We start from the raw sequence: 22,885 nt of genomic DNA on the forward strand, positions 1-22,885 counted from the left end.
ACGGATCCTGCAGAGGAAGAGACTTTTGCGCATTTTCTTTGCAAAAGTCTGGGTTTGGCGGCTAGGCGCTTGAGATTTTTTACTGTTCTCTAGCAGTTGTCTAGCATAGATTCCTATTCTCTAGGGATCACCTTCCAACTCTTTGTACAACCGCTATCTCCGCTCATGTAATCGTTTGACCAACATGGAAATCGGTATTCTTTGAATAAGAATACGTATGAATTTGACGATTCTGCTGTCGAATCTCCTATGCCGTAGCACTCAAAGGTACTCTCACAATTTTTCTTTGGATGACCAAATCTTGCAATCCATCAGTCTTGACTAAACCTTAAGTTTTTTCCCTGTAACTTGCTTTTATTTTCATTTAAACACAATCTATTCTTAGAAGTGTTAAATGCAAGGGCAGCTCTTAGAGGTACTACTTGCATGTAAATGAGTTTTTGAGGAATTTATCATACAGCGATTATTGCGGATACCTTAAGCTGGCCATAAACATGGCACAACTCCCAGCGATTTGTGCCTAGTCCGTAGCACACACACGTTACACAAATCCATATACTATCATTCATGGTCATTTGTTTGTTAATTCTACTCGACATTTTCATATAAGGTGTGTAAATATGTTGTTCTACAAATGGAGGGACCTACAGTTTTAAGCCCGAACAGCAAATGGTTTTTTATGAGGAGCTATATATGTATAATACATACACTCGGAGTTTTGCCACTGCCTGGCGAGAGGCGACCGCTATTAGAAAAAACGTTTGCTATCATTGCAAATCAAATGTAAATAGGTATGTATGTACGAGTATGTAAATATTTAGTAGTTGATGCATTTGTTTCCCGACTTGATGAAATTGATAATATTGTTTGTACTACTGCAGTGCGTGCAGTTTGTATGTACATAAGTGCATTCTAGTTGGAATAATAAGTAGCTTTTTCTGTGCAGTAATAAAGATAAAATTTATACTCAGTTGGAAACAATATACAAAATTAGGGAAACTCAATTCCAGAATTGTGAAATAGATAACAGATATTTCTCGCTAAGAGAATATGCTGCTAGGTACCACATGCATACATACATACATATGTATGTGAACGTATGTACATATGTACACATGCACATTTACATGTTTCTTAAAATGTTTGAGAAATATTTGAGCGAATAAATAAACAATTACAGAAGACATGCGCTATGTTTATGTGTCTGTTTTCACCAATTAATAAATGAAGGCTTCAACTATAATAATGATCTGAAGAGAAATAAGAGTGTTTTTTCACTCTCTCTCGCAACGACCAAAAGCTATAGGGCATCGTACAAAAATAAAGAATGATGGAATACAAGATTGGGCGCACCAGAGAGACGTGACGCCATACTGGTGCAGTTGTGCGAAAATAATGTGAAAATGCGAACAAAGAAGCAAGAAAAAGAAGAAATAATACAAGCAATACTCGAATAAATTGCACAAATGGGGCATCATACACACAGCTATTCTGTCAAATTCATTGAGAGCGGAATTGCGGTACGATATGGGCACCACCTTTGTATTCTGCCCATCGCAGGCACGGTGTGTAGGGTACAGAAGGTGGCGCTTTCCGAAAATAACAAAAATTTTAACAATATCTCCAAATTCATTTTTTTGCTAATGACGCCCAGGCAAGAGAATGTGTGCGGGTGTAGAATTGTTTGTGTTTGGTAGTTTCTCTTACTCTTCCTCCTCACAAACAATTAATTTTTCTCCATTTTGTTTGTGTATTCACAGCACTGACGTCACGTCGAATTCGGAAGGCGGAATCTTGTATTTTATCATTCTTGCATGGTACATCGCACAACTAATTAAAAAAAAAATGTATTTGTGCACTTCATTTTAAGGCGAATTCATTAAGGTGGTGGTATTAAATCATATTATTTTTTCTCTTTTCTTTCGGTTTGGTGGTGTGAATGTCAAACTGATCTTTTTTGTTTGCATTCTTATTAAAGTTCATGGACCCGTGGAATGTAATCGCTCATTTGGCATTCAAATCATTAATTTGTAAAAACTATAAACATTCATTTTGTTTCTGTACGACTGCCGCCACTTTATATGAATCTGCCTTGAGTGTAGTAGTACACTTAAGTCTCTTTAAGAGAATTTCATTTAAAGTTAGTTCTCCAAGAGCGCTAGAACTGCCAACGCACATGCATTATTTTAAATGCATTGATATAAGCTGAATAATTTATAATAGGTACTTACATACATACACCTTTCGGGGAAAAGATTTTTATTTATGTATATAGTTTCAGACTGCATGGGATAATATATTATGGGACAAATGTATGTAATCTTGTATTTTCATTTTGAAAAAAAAATATCTCAACTTTAATTTGATTCTTAAACCTGCATATATATTTATACATTATTTTGTTTATATATTAATTTTTTAATATCTGTAAAATGCTTATTTACTATGCCTAAACTGTGCTTATGATACTAAAATATGTAACATTTTTTAAGGTGTGTTTTTCCTTTCTTATTTTGAGTTAAAAAATATTGAAATTTTGTAAAAGTAATTTTTATATTTTTATTGTCACGAAAGGCTTCTCATGAAAAACCATCTGCCGTTCAGAGTCGGCTTAAAACTGTAGGCCGCGCTATTTGAATAGGAACGTCAAGACGCACGCCACAGATAGGAGAAGGAGCTCGGCCAGACATCCCAAAGAGGGTTACACCCACATTTATAATAATAATATATAATAAATATATATATGTCTATAATTTTTATACGCAAAAGTAGATTTTTACAAACAAATTGAATACTTTATATGACTTTTTTAAAATAACTCCTTTCGGAATCATATTAGCATGTTTTCTTGGGCTATTCAATTCAGTATCCCGATCAATTCCTACAAAAAGGATTCGGAGCCGTAGAAGTTAAATAAAATAGAATCTTTTTTAATATACTTCATGCCGGGTATTGAATACATGTTTACGTATGCGTTTACTTCTCAGTGCTACTAATTACAAAAGGCTGTACTGCCAAACTAACGACGAAAAACAAAACGGACAGATCGGATCATAAGTTGAACCCATCTCAATCAGGATCACATCATTGTTGTTGCATTTGCGTGAAAATTTCCTATCCGGATCACGATCATTTGTCATAGGAACAGAAATGTAAAGTATAAGGAGAATTATTTTTATTTTGTATTTTTTGTTTCAATGCATTTTCATTTATTTTCCATCGTACACAGGCTTCTCTTACTTTTCCGTTTTATATTGCTTAAATTTAATTTTTGATGTTGAGCCAATGCATAGGGTTTGATGGGTGTTAACCGGCAAAGGAATCTTTATACGCCACTTTAATGCCTCATATTTCATTTGAACATGCATCAAATTTTATTTCGATCTGCTAGAAAAAAATTATTTGTTTTGTAGAGCTTATCAGCAACGGAAATTCAAATGATGAAATTCTTAGAGTAATTTCCTTCACTTCCACCTACGACTCGATGTGTTTTAGAGTTAGAGAGCTTAGATGAGCTCCTGATCCAGTTTGTGGTGCGCATTTTGATGTTGTTCCACAACTAGAGCAACTTACACTGGAGATTTGTGTCGCCCCCGAATGGCAGAGCTTTTTAAGGAGACAGTAATATATGTACTCGGAGACTTGCCATTATCTGCCGAAGGGTCGAGAGCTATTAGAATAAATCTGTTCCATTATTAAGTGTTTCACGTCCACAGTGGGTTTCGAACCAAGAATTTCTCAAATGGTAATGCAGCTATAGCCTAATAACCGTATTTTGAGAATTTTGATGTTGTTGTTATCAAATTTTTGATGTGTTTGAGTTATGACGTTATTCCTGTAACTGATCGATACGGGGAATCAGTTCAGAAAGTTAGTGCTGTTAGCTTTGGAACAGTATTTAGTTGAGCTCCCGGAAAATCATTATAGAGGTAAAATGAATGATGTATCAGTGGAGTAAGTGTGTTGAAGGAAGCTGAGCGAGATTATATTGAATAAAAAAATAGTTTAATTTAAAAATTCACATTACTTTATTTTTGTTTTTAATACTTTTCACCGAACCTATATTTGAAAAATTAGCAAAATCTTCGACTAGTATACGTCATATATTTTCTGAACTTGAATGTTGCAGTATAAGATGGAAGTATGTATGTAAGTGTTAATTGTGTTAATAAATAAATAAATAAACAAATTGTCAAATTAAAAGTAGCTTCAGATTTAACGAAGTAAATCAGAAATAGTTTGCATCGGAGAACGTGTTTTAGACGCTCTCTGTTCGCACTTATCCAATTATACATACATATATATACAATTATACATGTACATACATATATTTCTAATAATACAATAAGTTTTTTTGTTTAGTTTTGACGTTGTCAACAAACATAAGGTAACAATATTAATTGTAATTAATTAAATTTAAATATGTACAAATATAATTTATTTCCATTTAACTTTTTAAACTAATTTTATACAGAATATTTCAGCTACTTGTGAAATCATTTAATAATTTTAAACCTACCCCAACAAAATATTAAAAAAACAGAGCGTAGTGCTGCTGACGGTAGTGTTAACAGGGCAGATGTTCGATGTAAGAGCGAAAACAACGAATAAAGAGAAGAGAGTCTACCGCTCAAGTGCTTCTCAAATATGATTCTTTGTGTTGAATTAGTTATAACACAGAGTTTTTATTGTATGTGATTGTGTACATATGCATGTATGTGTGTGAATAAGTTAATCACCCCTTTTTAGCGTCGAACTAGAGAAGTGAGTCTTTCAGTATACTTTGTGCGCGCGCTGAGTTATGTTGTAAATATTATTTTTTTACTTTGTTAGTATTTTAATAATTTTTTTTACACGTCGGGGCAGACGAGGAAAGAGCGAGTACACAATTCTTTCAAAATCTATGCATAAAAAATAGCAAATAGTAAAAATTACTCGTTTAAATGAGCTTTTGTGTTTATATTGTTTCGTGACGTGCGGGCTATCGAGTAGTTTGTGATAATCTTCATTAATGGTGTTTTTCGTGTATTTTGACACAAATATTGGTGCAATAATAACTATCGATTATTTAACAAAAAAACAATTTTTCCCCTTAATGAAAGTGATAACGTAAAAAACAGAAAAAATTAGAATTCGGGGAAGCGTTAGTGATACGTGAAACTCGTTGCACTGTGTACGAAAAAATATAATTAAATCTTAACTGTAAATCAATTGTTGTAGTAAACATTAGAATAGGATGAACCGGACTAGAAAAAAGGTTGAACGTCCAAAAAATCCATATGAAACGGTGAATTTTCTCTCAAGCTGGAGTTTCTGGTATGAATTGAAATGAAAATTAAATTATATAGTATATACGTTATATATTATGTTTCTTAATAGTGCCCGTTAGGGATGTTCAAAAAAATCTTTTTTTTAAAGAACCGGTTTTATTAGTTAAATTATTACAATATTTTTTTCGATTTTTTTTCTTTCAAACCCAAAGCCGCTCTTTCGGTTTTCCTATTAAGTAGTATTATTATATATATACACAAACTCACCTCGAATAAATATCAGTTTGATTTGGTAATATTTTGCGAGCAACCAAATAATCAAACAATTTGTAAATTTTGTAGCGTTTCGGTAAAAGTAAACCTTGCATGGAATCACCCCGGGTGCAACAATATCAGGAAATTTGCATACAAATTGTTGTTATTTTCCTCTTTAGGATATAAATGCTTCAAACTGCTTTAAGGGCCTCCAAATACTTAGTTTTCGTGGTCATATTTTGTCTTGTGCACTTTGCGTATCAATGAAACAACAAATTCAAATAAATGCTATTGCTCATTGCTTATTTGTCACCCAAGAAGAATAAGTTTATAAACTAGTTTTTAGATGACTTGAAATCTGATTAAAGTACGTTATTAATTATAAGGCGGGGGTTTAAACGGTGGCCAACCCTAGCGGTCGCCGTTATGCAGGCAATAGCGAATATTCAAGAGCATTTCTACCATCGTTTGGCATAAAAGTCTGTTGGGGGTAGGAAGCATCATATTTGTTACGTTCCTTTGTTTGTAGGAAATTCAACTTTCATTAACACCTAAAAACGCCAATTACTATATCTGTACATACATACGTATACGTAGTATGTGTGTATGTGGTATACAGTGTTGGATAAATTATTTGCAATTAAAAAATCCCTCACGAATGTAGTCACATACAATGCCACTCAGCTAAGACGGCCAAATATAAGTGCTCTCTTCTTTATGTTCAGCTTTCTATCCCCGTACTAAGCATTTACTAAACTTTTCTTTTCTAATAAGCGAAGATATATTTGGAGTTTAAATCGTTCTCAAATTGGTAAAGTAGAAGTTCAAGGTTGAATTGTTTGAATTGCGCGAATATTGTCTGACCCACATATTAAACCGGTTTTGTCTGCCTTGCGCGGTATAAAGCCAAGTTTAAAAAGGTTCATACACTGGAAGTAGCCTGTAATGAACAAATAATGAATTTTCTGTAAGTTCTTTTTGAAGCACTCTAGCGTATTCAAACATGCACTTACCTATATCCGCCATAAATATTGAATTCAATTGATTTATTAAAAAAATTATTACATTCCCAAGGCTGCAAAATTTTGAAGCACAAGCATCTTACTAAAACTGGGTTTATTGCCCTCTTGAGACAGGCAAATAACTCATTGCACTCAACACTTCAGCTTATTCTCTTCGACGCTCTTTTTCCCATTGGGTTTGAGTGCTCTTAAATATTTTAAATACCAACAAATATTGTTTCCAATTTCTAATTACTCGGAATCAGTATCGCACTTTTGAGTGTTTCTGGCTTGTGAGTTGACTGACGACTTCGCAGCTTTGGATAAATATTGTACATTTGTATGCATGCAGGCGTCATATATGTATATGTGAGCGTCATAAAATCTGACTATGTATGCACATATGTGTGTGTAAATAATTATTTAGAAAACAATGTTATTTAGACGTTACAAATTAATAACCATTTCAGCCTTGGAAACAAACTCTTACTTGACTGTGGCGGCAGCAAAAAATGTTGATAAACTACTTGTAATGGTTTTTTAAATGATTTTATTTTCTTAAAGGTGGATGAGAGACATCTTTCGGCAGGGACTTCGGGGGCCACTTAGGGAGGAGGATTTATATCAAAATCTTAGCTCATTGGACAGCGAAAGACTTACTGATAAATTCAGTAAGCTCTGGGAAGATGAGAGATTGCGTGAGAAACCCAGTATTTTGCGCGTGATTGGACGTGCTTATGGATCAGTATTTTTGCCACTTGGTGTTCTCTATTCCATAAGTGAATCGATTTGCAAGTGAGTAGAATATCTAGAGGCCAAAAAATTTATAACCAATTTATTAATCTATAATTTCGCAATTTCAGATCTATACAACCGTTACTACTTGGCGGTTTTGTCGCCTACTTTGTCGAGGGCCAGACTACCACTACCGAATCACAAGCTTACCAATTCGCTGCCGGCATCGTGCTATGCTCTGTGATACCTGTAATTGCTTTTCACCCATTCATTTTCTACATTATTCGAGTAGGCACTAAAATAAGACTCGGCTTATCAGGTCTTATATATCGTAAATGCTTACAAATTTCGAAAAACGCCAGTAACGATGGTTTACGTGGACGCGCCATTAATATCCTATCAAACGATGTAGGACAATTCGATGTGGCGCTAGCGTTTCTACATGACCTGTGGAAGGGACCGGCTGAATCCTTAATCATAGGCTATCTTATGTATCGAGAGATTGGCATATCAGCAATCATTGGAGTGGCATTCATGCTGAGCTTTATTCCTTTACAAGCATACGTTGGCAAAAAGGCCGCGTATTATCGTCGCAGAACTGCCGAGCGTACGGACTTGCGTGTAAAATTAATGAATGAAATTATTCAGGGTATTCAAGTGATCAAAATGTACGCGTGGGAAAATTCATTTGCCAAACTCATAGCGGACGTACGACTAAAGGAGGTCCGGGCCATAAAGGGTACTTCGTACATACACGCCGCTCTGGGCTGTACTTCAATGATATCACCACTGTCGGTTTTCCTCGCATTGGTGTCTTACATTTATCTCGGCGACTCATTGACGGCCAAGCGGGTGTACACCGTATCTTCCTATTTTAATATGCTTAATGATTCGATGGTACACTTTTGGCCGTTGGCAATAACTTTCGTATCTGAGGCAACGGTATCAGCCAAGCGTGTTGGAGAATTTTTGCAAGACGGCGATGCTGCAGCAACTCCTATACTTATAAATGATAAGAAATCTGAAACAAAAAACAATAATAACAAGGGCAGTGAAAAAGTGGAACTGAATGGGCAGATTAATAATTTGCCGAATTCTTATGATTCCTCAAGTGGCCGCGAAATATATCCTAACGCTGAGCAGAAGGGCATTGATATAAGAAATGTGAGCGCCACATGGGATACCAGTGAGCCCAATGATTTCAAGGGTAATGTGGCGCTTTCGGATATTAATGTTAAAATTGAAGAAAGAGCCTTAGTAGCCATAGTTGGTCCCGTGGGCTCTGGAAAGTCTACGCTGCTCAACGCATTACTCGGGGAAGTCAAAATAAATTCCGGCCTAATAGTGATCAATGGCAAAATATCCTACGCCGCTCAAGAGCCTTGGGTTTTTGAAGGTACTGTGCGCGACAACATTGTATTCGTGGACTCATACAACGAGCGCCGCTACAAGAAAGTCATCAAAGTTTGCTGCCTAGAACGCGATCTAGAACTAATGCCTAATGGGGATTTAACAATTGTGGGGGAGCGCGGTGTAAGCTTGAGTGGTGGACAAAAAGCACGTGTAAATCTAGCTCGCGCAATTTATCACAGAGCTGATATTTATCTGCTGGACGATCCACTATCCGCTGTGGATACACATGTGGGCAAGCATATCTTTGAACGGTGTGTTGCAGAGTTTCTGAATGATAAGATAGTCATTTTAGTCACACACCAGCTGCAGTACCTTTTCGATGTGGAGCAATTAGTTCTCATGAACTCGGGACGTATTGAGGCCAAAGGCAGGTATCAAGACTTGCAAAAAAATGAGAAATATCAATTCCTACTGATGCAAGCCACTTACGAGACGCAAAATGAGCCAGCAGATTCAACGGATGCTATTAGTATTGATAGCCATATGTCTCGCAGTGAATCGGAGAAGAGCATGGAACATCATCAGTTGTTAAGGCCGGATGAAATACCTGTCGAGGATGAGAACCAGGAGCAACAGGCGGTGGGCTCGGTGAAGTTCAGCGTGTATATGTCGTACTTTAAGTCACTTGAAAGCCCCATTTTACAATTGATTATCATGGCCTTATTTATATGTGCGCGCTTTATGTTGACTGGTGTGGATTACTTCTTGTCCAGATGGTAAGTAGGGTTTCGAGTTGGATGTTATAGAGGTAAAAATACTTCTTAAACTGCTTAACCTTTACAAAGCTTTTTTTCATAGACATTCTTCTGTTTATAGGGTAATTTGGGAAGAAAAGGTATCGATAGCAAATGGCGACCCTCTGGCAGATATATATGAAAATGCTACCCTCATGAGGAATGAAACTCTAGCAAATATATATGAAAATGCTACCCTCATGGGGAACGAAACTCTGAACAATCGAACGCTGGAACGCGATATGGATGATGAAGAAGCACACCGGCAGGAATTAGTGGTTTCCTACGCTATTATTCTGGGTGCAACAATGGTCGTCTATATACTGCGTACTTTCGGGTTCTTCAGAATGTGTCTTCAAATATCTTTGAAACTGCATGATCGTCTTTTCCGTGGTATTACCCGCACAAGCATGCATTTCTTTAATGTCAATTCATCTGGTAGGATTCTGAATCGCTTTTCTAAAGACATTCGCGTGGTTGATACTGATGTGCCACACACTCTGTTGGACTGCATAGCGGTGAGTAATAACTATTGGTATTTGAAGAAGTTTTTAATTGATCCAAGTCTATTTTACTCCCTACAGTTCGTTATCGATGTTTCTGGTGTTCTTATAATTGTCGCCGTTGCCAATTATTGGCTGTTGGTACCAGCTGCATTTATTGTCACCTGTCTATTTCTGTTCCGGTACATCTATATCAATACCAGCCGCAGTGTTAAGCGAATAGATTCAATTAGTAAGTATTTTCTTAAAGAACTCAACTTATTCAACAACTTTCGTTGATCGTATTTTACTTTTGCAGCTCGTAGTCCCATTTATTCACTGACAAATCAGACGTTTCAAGGACTTAGTACCATACGGGCTCTACAAGCTGAGTCTGCACTCGATTCTGAATTTCACGATTACATGAACGGCAATACTTGCGCCTGGTTTCTATTTATATCTAGCACCCGCGCCTTTGCCATATGGTCCGACGTTTTGTGTGTCCTTTACATTGCGGCTGTGACTTTTAGCTTTCTGGTGTTACGCAGTGAGTTCAATAGCGGCGATGTTGGCTTGGCTATATTGCATTCTATGACCATGATTGGTATGTGCCAGTGGGGCATGCGACAAACGGCGGAATTGGAGAATGATATGACTAGTGTGGAACGTATACTCGAGTACACGCAGCAGCCACCAGAGCCACCATTACATACAGATCCACATAAAAAGCCAAAGGGTGAATGGCCCAGCGAAGGGCGCATAGAGTTTGTTGATTTGAAATTGCGGTATTCTCCGAAGGACTCTTATGTACTGAAAGGCTTGACCTTCACCATAGAACCTCAAGAGAAGATTGGTATTGTTGGGCGTACTGGTGCGGGAAAGTCTTCCATTATACAGTCACTGTTTCGATTGGCCTGTAATGAGGGTGTGATACGGGTGGACGATGTAGATATAGAAAGCCTTGGACTGCATGACTTAAGAACCAAAATATCAATAATACCTCAGGATCCAGTATTGTTTTCAGGCACTTTACGCTACAATTTGGATCCCATGGAAGAGCGTAGTGATGATGAAGTGTGGAAGGCATTGGAAGATGTAGAACTAAAGTCGCATGTATCCACGTTGATTGGGGGCATTGCCTGCCGTATGTATGACGGGGGATCAAACTTAAGTGTGGGCCAGCGGCAGTTAGTGTGCCTAGCACGAGCTATCCTCAGGAATAATAAGATACTTATACTAGACGAGGCGACCGCCAACGTTGATCCAGAGTAAGTTTAACTTTTGCGATTATTTTAATAAATTCAATAAATATCTATTTGCAACACTTGCTTCATAGGACCGACAAGTTAATTCAGAAAACTATTCGTATCAAATTCGCCAAATGCACAGTGTTGACCATAGCACACCGTCTGCACACTGTTATGGACAGCGATCGTGTGCTGGTAATGGATGCTGGGCAGATGGTAGAATTGGGTCATCCATATGAGTTGCTCCAGCATCCGAATGGCTTTCTAAGACAATTGACCGACCACACTGGATTTTCGATGGCCAATATGCTGATGCAAGCAGCCGAGGCGAGTTACAAACAAAGCAAGAAGGATCTGTGAATAGTCGGATACGCAGGCTTTGCCATTAAGTACTATAACCATTAAAACATTTAATGTGATAAATTATTTTTGTAACTAGCGAATTCTAGAAGAAGAATTTTGAACGAAATCAAAAGATTACGCATTATTACTTAATTCATGTAAAATTATACACATAATTATATACACATTTACAAATATACGTCGATATCGTAAGAAATTTTGTAAAACAAACTATTTTTGTTATGATTAGATAAACTAGATTATTTTTATTCACGATCTGAAAAAAAGGATTCCTCCTATTAGCAATAATATAACCTTGTCTTCAATAAGAAATTAACGAAAGAAGAAAGCTCACTGGATTCTGGTGAGATAAACATAGGTAAAAAAATGTTGGTGTTGATTTTGTAGCAGCTTAAGCATTCTCCACAAATACACGAGGAATGCTACTGAAGTGACAGTCCTTGGCCGGATAGAAATCCGGGCTGTTCCTGTTACGTAGAACCGACTGGCGTGGGAACGTAGGTAAACAAATCGATCCAATTGATGGAGATGAAACTTCATTTAGTGAAGCTGATAACTTGAATGTTTTCCAAGCAGATCATAAATTAAAATATAAAATACAGTCGAACTTCCATATAGTGAATTCGCACGGGACCTGAAAATCACTTCACTATATAGAAACTTCATTATAAAGAAACATTGATTTTTTATGTAATTTTATTTAAAATAATCAGTGAGTTTGGTTTGAATTACAGTCTTCCATTTTTCATTTTCAATAAAAGCTTCCAAATCATGTAGAGAGTTGAAAACATTAATCGGCACGTCACTCCTCATTTCCACAAAGGCTCTAATTACGCTAATGGATGAAGCAGCTTGTATCAACGTAGGTAATGCCTCCTCAACTTGTCTCTTACATCTTTAGGGTGGGCAGTGCAGTTATCAACAAAAAACAACACCTTTCTGTTTTGATCACAAAATTTTTTGTCGAGTTTTACAATCCATTTCGTAAAAATCTCACTGGTCATCCATGCTTTTTTGTTAAACTCATAATCGGCACCTAAAGATTTTATTCCCTTGAAGTACCTCGGATTTTTGGCCTTTCCGATTACCAGCAATTTTAGCTTTTCTGATCCAGTCATATTGCTTCCCACCAAAGCATTTTTCATTTTTGAATGCCAGTGTTTTAGTTGGCAAGCATTTGAAAAACAAAGCAGTCTCGTCGGCATTAAAAATGTCGTTAATGTTGTAATTTTCAATTAATTTCGGTAAGACGTTCGTCACCCATTCATCACGGTTTTCTATGTTGGTGTCAGCACTTTCCCCACATAATGCCTTTTGAATAACGCCATGCCGACTTTTGAACTTGTCTAACCAACCTGTGTCCTAGTGCTTCCGCAAAATCTTTGGCCTTTTGCTTCAATAATGGTCCAGATAAAGGGAGATTCTTACCACGTGCAACGAGTAACCATTTCAGCATTGCTTCGTCAATACCCTCAAAATGACAAGGTCGAAGTCTTTTGCGTTTGGTATTTACTGCCAAATCCTCCGCATTTTTTAAAATCACTTCCTTATTTTTTAAAATATTTGATAAAGTGCTGGGAAGAACTCCGAATTCATTGGCAATATCTTTTTTTTTTCTTTCCTTCATTAACTTTGTTAATCATTAATAACTTTTTTTCAAGCGAAATGCTGCTTCGATGCATCATTTTAACTTCAATCACTGAATAAAACTGTAATAGCTCAGCTCTTTCTGTTTTAATTTCCACATCTAACTGTAATTTTTTGCAACAGAAAACTTTTGAAAAAATTCACTATATGGAGACAAAAACTTAGGACGCTTGAATTTCCAGCTGTAAAATTTGTTCATTATATAGAAAACTTCACTATATAGAAATTCATTATAAGGAGACAAAAATACACCGAAAGTAGAACGAAAAAGCAGTGTCTTCGAAACCAGTTCATCATTATAAGGAGAGCTTCATTATATGGAAGTTCACTGTAGAGAAGTTCGACTGTATATAGCATATTTTCTTAATCTTAGAAAATTCGAAGTTTGAAATCTGATTAAATTTTGTAACAACCACTGAAGAGTAACCAAATAGAATAAAACTCATTATTTTCCCTCGGACCCGGAGTTTTCAGAGGGGCCCGGACTCGAGATTATACGTATTTATATGAATTAGACATCATTGGAAAGGGCCCGCATTTGCAATTTTCCCCCGGGGCCCGGATATGCTCTCTACGGCCCTGGGTAATAGGGTTACCGTAGAACTGTAACGAAAAACTGGTTGAAGTCCACTTAATAGTCCGCCTAACACCATTAAAGTTCAGTTTTCTTGTACGAGTTTAAACTTTAGTCAATCAAAATTTACTTGATTGGGGTTTAAATTTAAATTAAGTTTCAAGTTAAGATCTTTTTATGTGGAAGTTTACGACCGCGTTAAACTTTGACTGTTTTGTAAGGCAACACGTTTTTCTCTTTATCTAGATCTTAGCCGATTTGGTTGACTGCGTTTTTCATTATCGGCTGCCGTAGCTAATGTGTTAGTGCGTGACTTTCAATCGGTAGTGCTGGGATCTCGGAGCACCGGGCAAGAAATATTAGATCATAGGAACAGTTTTTTCTAATAGCGGTCGCCCTTTGGCAGGCCATTAAAAAATCTCATTATAAAAAACTATCCGAAATATATGAAATATGAAATACATTAAAAATATTTGCTATTGTAAATTTTTCAGGTCAAAGATATTATTTTAATTCTTTTTTCGATATTCTATGGATTTTAATATTACCATAAAAATTCTAATTTGGCATACTAACCCCGCCAATATGCTCAAGTAAAAAGGCACAGCACCGACACTATCGCACACTTAAGTGTCAAAAATAATAGGAAGAAGAAGAGTGTGTTTACCTGTAATTTTGTACAGTGTCTAGAAGCGACCACTTGTTCTCCATAACTTTCAAATGCGGGCAATTCAAAACGAGCCAATTCTGTACAATCACCGATTTAAGCTTCAGTAACGCAACCTGTTCATTAATATTCAAAAGCGCTACGAGTAGAGTGTAGCCAGATGTGTTACATATTCACACTTGTATAGTAGGGGCTACTTTTTTAAGTTTACACGCCCAATTTCGCAGTCTCAAACTTAGTTTAAAAAACCATCTCAGTTAAAGTAGCATTTCGAAAATTAGGCAAGATTATCACTAAACGATTGCTTTGCTTAGGCAATTGTGAACAATAAATATCTCGTCCCCTTAGTACAGTCGAACTTCCATATAGTGAATTCGCACGGGACCTGAAAATCACTTCACTATATAGAAACTTCATTATAAAGAAACATTGATTTTTTATGTAATTTTATTTAAAATAATCAGTGAGTTTGGTTTGAATTACAGTCTTCCATTTTTCATTTTCAATAAAAGCTTCCAAATCATGTAGAGAGTTGAAAACATTAATCGGCACGTCACTCCTCATTTCCACAAAGGTTCTAATTACGCTAATGGATGAAGTAGCTTGTATCAACGTAGGTAATGCCTTCTCAGTTTCTGCCAATTCTTCAACGGTCAAATCGTGTTCATCGTTATCTGAAATAATATTTACATATTAAATTTTTGTTTGACTATAAAAAGATAAATGCTTACCAGGTTCAGCTGGAACTCCGCGACTTTCAAAAATGCTGTTGAGAATATCTTCTTCGGGTGGGTTGTACACGGAGGCTGCACACCATTATCAACATTTGCGTAGTCATCAAACGATGCTTCGATATTTGCTACTTTTTTAAATGAAGACTGTAAAGCAGCCAAATCCGATATTGAAAGAAGGTCCTCTTCATCCCAATGCTCAAATGGAATCTGCATAGCATCTTTTGAAAATCCAGCCTTTTTAAAACAGTTGGCAATTGTTTCTGGTTTAACATAGACATTCCATACATTGCTAAGATTTCGAACTGTTTGCAGCAAGTCTATGGCCATAACAGAATTTCCCTCATTTACTTGAGTCAATATATTCGTTAAAATTTCTTTTTCTGTAATGTTGTTTCATGTTGTACTTAATGCCTTGGTCCATTGGTTGCAGTAACGAAGACATGTTGGGAGGAAAATAAGCGAGATGAATGTTTCTCAACTTGTCTCTTACATCTTTAGGGTGGGCAGTGCAGTTATCAACAAAAAACAACACTTTTCTGTTTTGATCACAAAATTTTTTGTCGAGTTTTACAATCCATTTCGTAAAAATCTCACTGGTCATCCATGCTTTTTTGTTAAACTCATAATCGACACCTAAAGATTTTATTCCCTTGAAGCACCTCGGATTTTTGGCCTTTCCGATTACCAGCAATTTTAGCTTTTCTGATCCAGTCATATTGCTTCCCACCAGGACAGTTATTCTCTCCTTGCTTTGCTTCCCACCAAAGCATTTTTCATTTTTGAATGCCAGTGTTTTAGTTGGCAAGCATTTGAAAAACAAAGCAGTCTCGTCGGCATTGAAAATGTCGTTAATGTTCTAATTTTCAATTAATTTTGGTAAGACGTTCGTTACTCATTTATCACGGTTTTCTATGTTGGCGTCAGCACTTTCCCCACATAATGTCTTTTGAATAACGCCATGCCGACTTTTGAACTTGTCTAACCAACCTGTACTTTCCTCAAATTCGTGGTGTCCTAGTGCTTCCGCAAAATCTTTGGCCTTTTGCTTCAATAATGGTCCAGATAATGGGAGATTCTTACCACGTGCAACGAGTAACCATTTCAGCATGCTTCGTCAATATCCTCAAAATGACAAGGTCGAAGTCTTTTGCGTTTGGTATTTACTGCCAAATCCTCCGCATTTTTTAAAATCACTTCCTTATTTTTTAAAATATTTGATAAAGTGCTGGGAAGAACTCCGAATTCATTGGCAATATCTTTTTTTTTCTTTCCTTCATTAACTTTGTTAATCATTAATAACTTTTTTTCAAGCAAAATGCTGCTTCGATGCGTCATTTTAACTTCAATCACTGAATAAAACTGTAATAGCTCAGCTCTTTCTGTTTTAATTTTGGGATTCCCCTCATTACAGTTTGTCCACATCTAACTGTAATTTTTTGCAACAGAAAACTTTTGAAAAAATTCACTATATGGAGACAAAAACTTAGGACGCTTGAATTTCCAGCTGTAAAATTTGTTCATTATATAGAAAACTTCACTATATAGAAATTCATTATAAGGAGACAAAAATACACCGAAAGTAGAACGAAAAAGCAGTGTCTTCGAAACTAGTTCATTATAAGGAGAGCTTCATTATATGGAAGTTCACTGTAGAGAAGTTCGACTGTATAACAATAGCCTATTTGCTCATAGGCTATTATTTTTTTATTGAATTTTTGGATTCTCCATCGTCGATTTTATATGTGGTCAAAATTTTGTCAAATTCTAGTTCCACAAAGTGGGTCAAAACGTCAGTCAAAAAATAATAAATATTTACAGACATAACGAGATTTGAGTGAGAGCTACTTTCGACAAAAAGTTTGAAATTCATTTTCTCAAAACATCAAAAAATTTATAGGCTATTTTAATACTAAGGGGACGATATATTTACTTAACCGCATATGGGCCCATATATGGTATTGCAGTTTTGAATCAATTTTATTTCCAAATTAAGTATAATACTTAAAAAAAAATAATACGAACTATTTTAATATATATAGGTATTCACCAATAATAAAACGCAAAAAAGTTGTATATATGTATTAGGTACGCAACTAAGTTCTCACTGTTTTTTTCATGAAAATACAACTTTACTCTGAAAAAATGGTTACAAGTGAATCATTGACAGTATTGCCCATCGCTGGCTACTACTTTTTCCCATCTTTCTGGTAGTTTTCGTATACCGTCGCGGTAAAACTGTTCATCTTTTGAGGCTATCCACGGATCAAGCCATTTTTTGATGCCTTCATATGAATGGCACTGCTGGTTAGCTAGACCATGTGCCATCGATCGGAACAGGTGATAGTCGGGCGGCGCAATATCTGGAGAATATGGCATGTGGGGTAGGATTTCCCGTTTCAGTGTTTCCAGGTAAGTTTTAACGGACTTGGCAACGTGAGGATGAGCGTTGTGTTGCTGTATCACTTTTTCATGCCTCTCCGCGTATTGAAGTCGATACCGACCCCCAGTGATGGTTTCGCTTAGTTTTAACTGTTCATAATAAATAACACCAACTTGGTCCGACCAAATACATAGCATAACCTTCGCAACGTAAATATTCGGCCGAGGCGACGATGTAGAAACATGACCGGGCACTCCCCATGACTTTGATCCATTTTTCATCACCCGTCACGATGCGACGAAGGCAACCCTTTTCCATTATTTTTCTTTAATTTCCGCCGTGAAAAATTATTTTTCAACGCTTTATTAATTCATGCCGTAATGAGTTGATCGAAAACTTACTTAAATTAAACTTCACATAACAGTCAACATTCTAACAACACACATCTACCATTCTACCATTATTAGCGGTACACTTCACCAAACCACGCATACAGTAGACTGTGCCTAATTGCACAGCCCTATTGGAGAAGTAAAATGATGCGATTATCACCAAATAGATAGTATGTAAAAAAAATAAAATTGTAACATTCTTAACTATTAACATATTTTATAAAGGGATAGTATAGCATATTTTTTAATAAAATTTGAAAATCTACATCCCTAGGCGGAGCAATAGAAATCATTGTAAAAATCGAAGATATGGTGTTATTGTTTCTTTATGATGATCAATACACATTTGCATTTCTGCTTCTGTTTCAGATAAGACATAGAGAACTACAACTTAACTCAAGAAATAAAGAGACATGCAGTTATCGACGCTATTTGTATGAGAAATCTCGAATCTCCTTAAGTGCGCCCGTTCATTCGTTCAAAAGGTTCGCCGTGTATTGGAAACATCAGGCGTCAATGTAGAATCTGTTGCGAAAACACGAGGAAATTTCTGACACTGTCCGACCTGCATAATTTATTGAACAACTGCATATCATTTACGAGGATCCTTCAAAAGCAATGAGGACCCTTGCGGGGGAGCTTAATGTATCTGATTCCCTGATGATCCGTCGAGTTGTCTAGGAAGATATCCCACGTTATGCGGAGAAAACAGTTTATGCTGGAGCATGACGACAAAAACTTTGACCAAAACCAAAAGACTTACAGAGTTTGCTTGTTGTCATGCACACGAAGTTTCCAACCGCTGTGATTGTTTTAGGTGTTCCTCATCATCAGAGCATCAAAGGACATCTCATGCCACAACACTTCTTCATTCAAGGATTTCGAGTGAATTTTGCTGCAAATATCGTGGAACCCTGGATTGAAAGTGTACGCGGTGACAGCCCGTACATCTTTCAGTAAGACCCTTGGATGGCTGAAAATTTCAATGACCACATAACACTGAATTTATGGCCGCCCCTTATAACTCCCCAGACCTTAATCCTCTGGATTACTACTTATAGGACGTAGTTGAGTGTGAAACTAATAAGCATTCTCATAATACCATTTCCTCTCTGAAGACTGCAATTAATACCGTTGTGGTTAATATGAATAAGGAGCATTTGATTCGGTTTTGCAATGGTTCTCGTACACACCTCAGGAAGTTATTGCAGATAATGAAAATTTTATTGAATGTTTATTGTACAGAAAATTGTACACATATGTGTATTAAGTTAATGTTGTGTAAAAAATTCGTGAAGCCTCATTAAATTGGGTTCAAGGTAAAAGCTAATTAGTTTTACGCGTAAGTTGTCCCCAAATACCCCCCTTGTTCAGTAAAGGTTTGTGGAACATATCTTTGGCATTAACGCCTCAATTATGAAATACGTGCTTTATTTTATGACATAAATCTATAGAATGTATTGTTACCACTATTATTATTTTTTCCTCTACTGGCAACTAAAATAAGTCCATTTATATATTCTTAATTTAACTTAAAAAACTAGGTTTCTAAGAATTAATTGGATATGCATGTCTTTTGATTTGAAAAAGAATTTCATAAAGAATTAACCGCGTCGGAAGGCCGTTATACACAAAAAAACGTGAATTCTTATTAGCGACCACAAATACTCAAAAACAGGGTTAAAAAAATGTAGTAAACTCCTTTAATACCAAAAATCTAACAAATCAGTGACCGATTTTACATTGGAATTGGATAGTCGGGTTCTTGGGCAAAAAATCATTCAGTATTTTGCAAATCTGTGTTATTGGGATTCTTTGCTAGAAATGCGCTAGAGCGCCTTTTTCAATTTCTGAGCTTGTTTTTAATGTCAAATATTTATATATGTAAAGGGTTTTCCAATAACAGGTGTTATTGGTGAATGGATTGCGCTATCGAGAGATGATTAACAATTTTGGAATTGGATGGTATTGATCTGGACAACGTTTATCTCTCGAAGAGGTGATCACAATTGGCCACCGAGATCTTGTGATTTAACACCTTGAGACTTTTTTGTTGTGGGCCACGTGAAAGAGAAGGTCTACGCCAACAGCCCAGGGTCGAAAAAGATCTTAAAGATGGAATTCGTGAGGCTATCGAGGACATAGGGCAGCCACTTTGCCGTTCGGTTATGGAAAATTTCATGAAAAGGATATTGTCCTGTAAGTGTGGTCGTGGTGGTAATTTGCCAGATGTTATTTTCCACTATTAACGGCATACCTAACTCTTTATAATGAAATAAGCATCCGATAATTTATATTAAAAAATATCATTTTTCTTTGAACATCAAAATAACACCTCTGTTTGGGAAACCCTACAATTAATCATAGCAGAAGTACACCAGCAAATACACAGAAATCAACCATTCCATGGAGGAGGACTTCGACACCGAATAATAGTCACTCATAAACTCACGCGGCTACGGTAGTCGCTCTTATTAGCTATTATTTAATTATTATTTAATAATTTAATCTTTACTTTTATCCCCTGCATATTGTGTTGACCCGCTAATTAAAATAATTATGTATAAAATTGATAAAATGTTATGGAAGAACTGAAATAAAAAATATAATAATAAAACGAAATTTTTTCATCACAATATGCAAATTTTTTATTGTTATTATTTCTGCGCTTGGAACATAAGTATATATACACATATATGTATGTATCTGCATGCATACATTTATATTTTTGTTCACATTAAAAAGAGCATTGAACTTGAGAATCTAATTAATAGCCAACTATGAATTTCAATCAGATTTGACAAATCTTAGTATGCTTAGGAATGAAAGTTAGTGAACTCGCATACTCAATAATTTATGCTGACTAATTGACTGTAGGCTGAGATCTACTTATAGATTCACTTTCGGCAGTCCTAAATTGAAAAGGAATTGATAAATTCTTTTGTAGTGAATAAAAAGGCAAAGAAGGCAAATAAATTAAAGAACGTTTAAAGTTTAACAGTTTGCCTTTATTGTATTCGCATCAACGTAGGCTAGGTCCATTAAAGGGCACTTTGTGCTCCAAATATAAACTCTTCGCCTTTGAAGCTCCTTGAAAGTAAAATTTTATTGTATTTTTGAAGGGCTGAAATTGCAAATGAAATATAAATTAATGTAAATGAGATTTAGGATCTACTTCAAAATCAGAGTTTGTAGTCCATTTTTTTATTGTTTGGCTTAAACTATGTACATACTTTAGTCTAGTTGGTTCACATTTGAGTCGTAGAATGTGCAATTAGATTAAAATTGTGTTTGGAACTTCCGCCTAAAAAATTGTAATTTAAGGGATTTTCAAAGTGACGCCATTCATCTTTGACAATTGCCATGCAGACAGATGTAAAGTTATTGGATTTTTTTTGCAGATGTAAAATTAAGCAGATGTAAACTTTAAGAAACAAATCTTCCGGTTATTTGTGATATTTTAGTGCAGTGAACGGCCGAATGAGTCGACAATTCACGGGTTGGTGAACAAATTTCAAGAAACTGGTTCTGTCAAGGCAAGAAAAAGGACTGGCAGGCCAAAAACTGGACGTTTTGTTGAGAATATTGTTGCTGTAGCGCAAAGTGTTGCTGAACAATCTTCAATATCGATATCTCGACGTTCTCAACAATTAAGCATTCATGATTTTGAAGGGTCCTCGTGAATGTTCGCTTGCACTTGTTGAATAAATTCTGCAGATCGGACAGTGTCACAACATTCCTCGTGTTTTATGTGTTTTGCTACAGATTCTACATCACTGCATGATGCATCCAACCCACGGAGCGAGCCTTATGAACGAATCAAGTTGAAAACTGAAAGTACATAATATCATTCACCTTACTAAATCAAATAGTGTTGAAAATTCCATATGTGGAATTGTGTAATACAAAGTAGTAGTAGTCGCAATTAGGCAACAAGAAGATGGAACGGTTACTCTAGGCACTATAGAAAATTACATATTACCCCATTGGACACTCTCAACTTTCGACCTAAATGTTTACTCAGAATTCAGTAAATATTACACCATAAACGCGTGCAATTTCTGAAATGTATGCACATAAATGCATAACTGAAGTGTATTGGCGTACCGCAAACTGAGCCGACACATAAACAGCTTCAGAAAATAAACACTAAAGCACGGTAAGTAATCGAATGCTCAGCACCGCAAAGCATCACGCCGCTGTTTTGATTTAACACATTGGCTGAAAGCGCATCACCGGCGATACCAGGAAAAGCCGTCCTCTATGTGAGGGTGAAGTGTATCAACGTTGATCACATCGTATATCTATTCACAGATGCCAGCAAAAAATCTACAAGTTGTGATTAGCTGACTACCGCAATATTTTGATGAATAGTAGTTCTTTTACATATGTACCTTTTATGTAAAAGTACGTTTTTACACGTTTTACTATATTGATCACCGGGGAACACTTGCAGTTCAAACAGAAGATTTTCTCTCTTTATGGCGCATTTACACTGAGAATGAATTGATGTAGTGTGGGGTTTAAAATCGACCAATTAGTCGACGTTTTATCTTTTTGTGTAGAACCATTCTGACATTTATTTCTTAAACATAATTCCTTTAAAATCTTGGCCGCAACTGCGCCGTAATTCGGCCATCTGTAAACATCAATTTTGAATGACTCGCTGGAGGACTTCGGTTGGTATCTCGTGAATAACTTTAGTAATGCCTTAATCGAAGCTAGTTTATCCATAAAGCATTTACACCTTAATTAACCCCACAAATAAAATTCCAAAGGAGTGATATCATACGATCTTGGTGGCCAATCCACTGGTGCGAGACGAGAGGTAAATTGCTCACCGAAACGACGACGCAGGGTTCGGGTTGCTCTTCAGCCCAAATACGGCAATTTTGCTTATTGACGAAGCCACTAAGCCAAAAATGAGCCTCATCGCTGAACGAAATTGGAGTGCCAAAATGCGGATCTTCGGCGAGTTTTTCAAGAGCCCA

At 36.2% G+C, this 22,885-nt stretch overlaps 1 protein-coding gene across 1 annotated transcript; it reads left to right on the plus strand.

Annotated features, from left to right (window-relative positions):
- Positions 1-4,763: 4,763 nt before the first annotated feature.
- LOC128856054 (probable multidrug resistance-associated protein lethal(2)03659) lies at positions 4,764-11,729 on the plus strand. The gene is made up of 7 exons (XM_054091412.1): positions 4,764-5,316; positions 7,091-7,321; positions 7,390-9,390; positions 9,491-9,926; positions 9,993-10,143; positions 10,210-11,158; positions 11,227-11,729. The coding sequence occupies exons 1-7, from the start codon at positions 5,237-5,239 to the stop codon at positions 11,495-11,497; spliced, it is 4,119 nt and encodes a 1,372-aa protein (XP_053947387.1). The 5' UTR covers positions 4,764-5,236; the 3' UTR covers positions 11,498-11,729.
- Positions 11,730-22,885: the final 11,156 nt, after the last annotated feature.

The sequence above is a fragment of the Anastrepha ludens genome, chromosome 2 (assembly GCF_028408465.1).
Source record: "Anastrepha ludens isolate Willacy chromosome 2, idAnaLude1.1, whole genome shotgun sequence".
Lineage (NCBI taxonomy): Eukaryota > Metazoa > Arthropoda > Insecta > Diptera > Tephritidae > Anastrepha > Anastrepha ludens.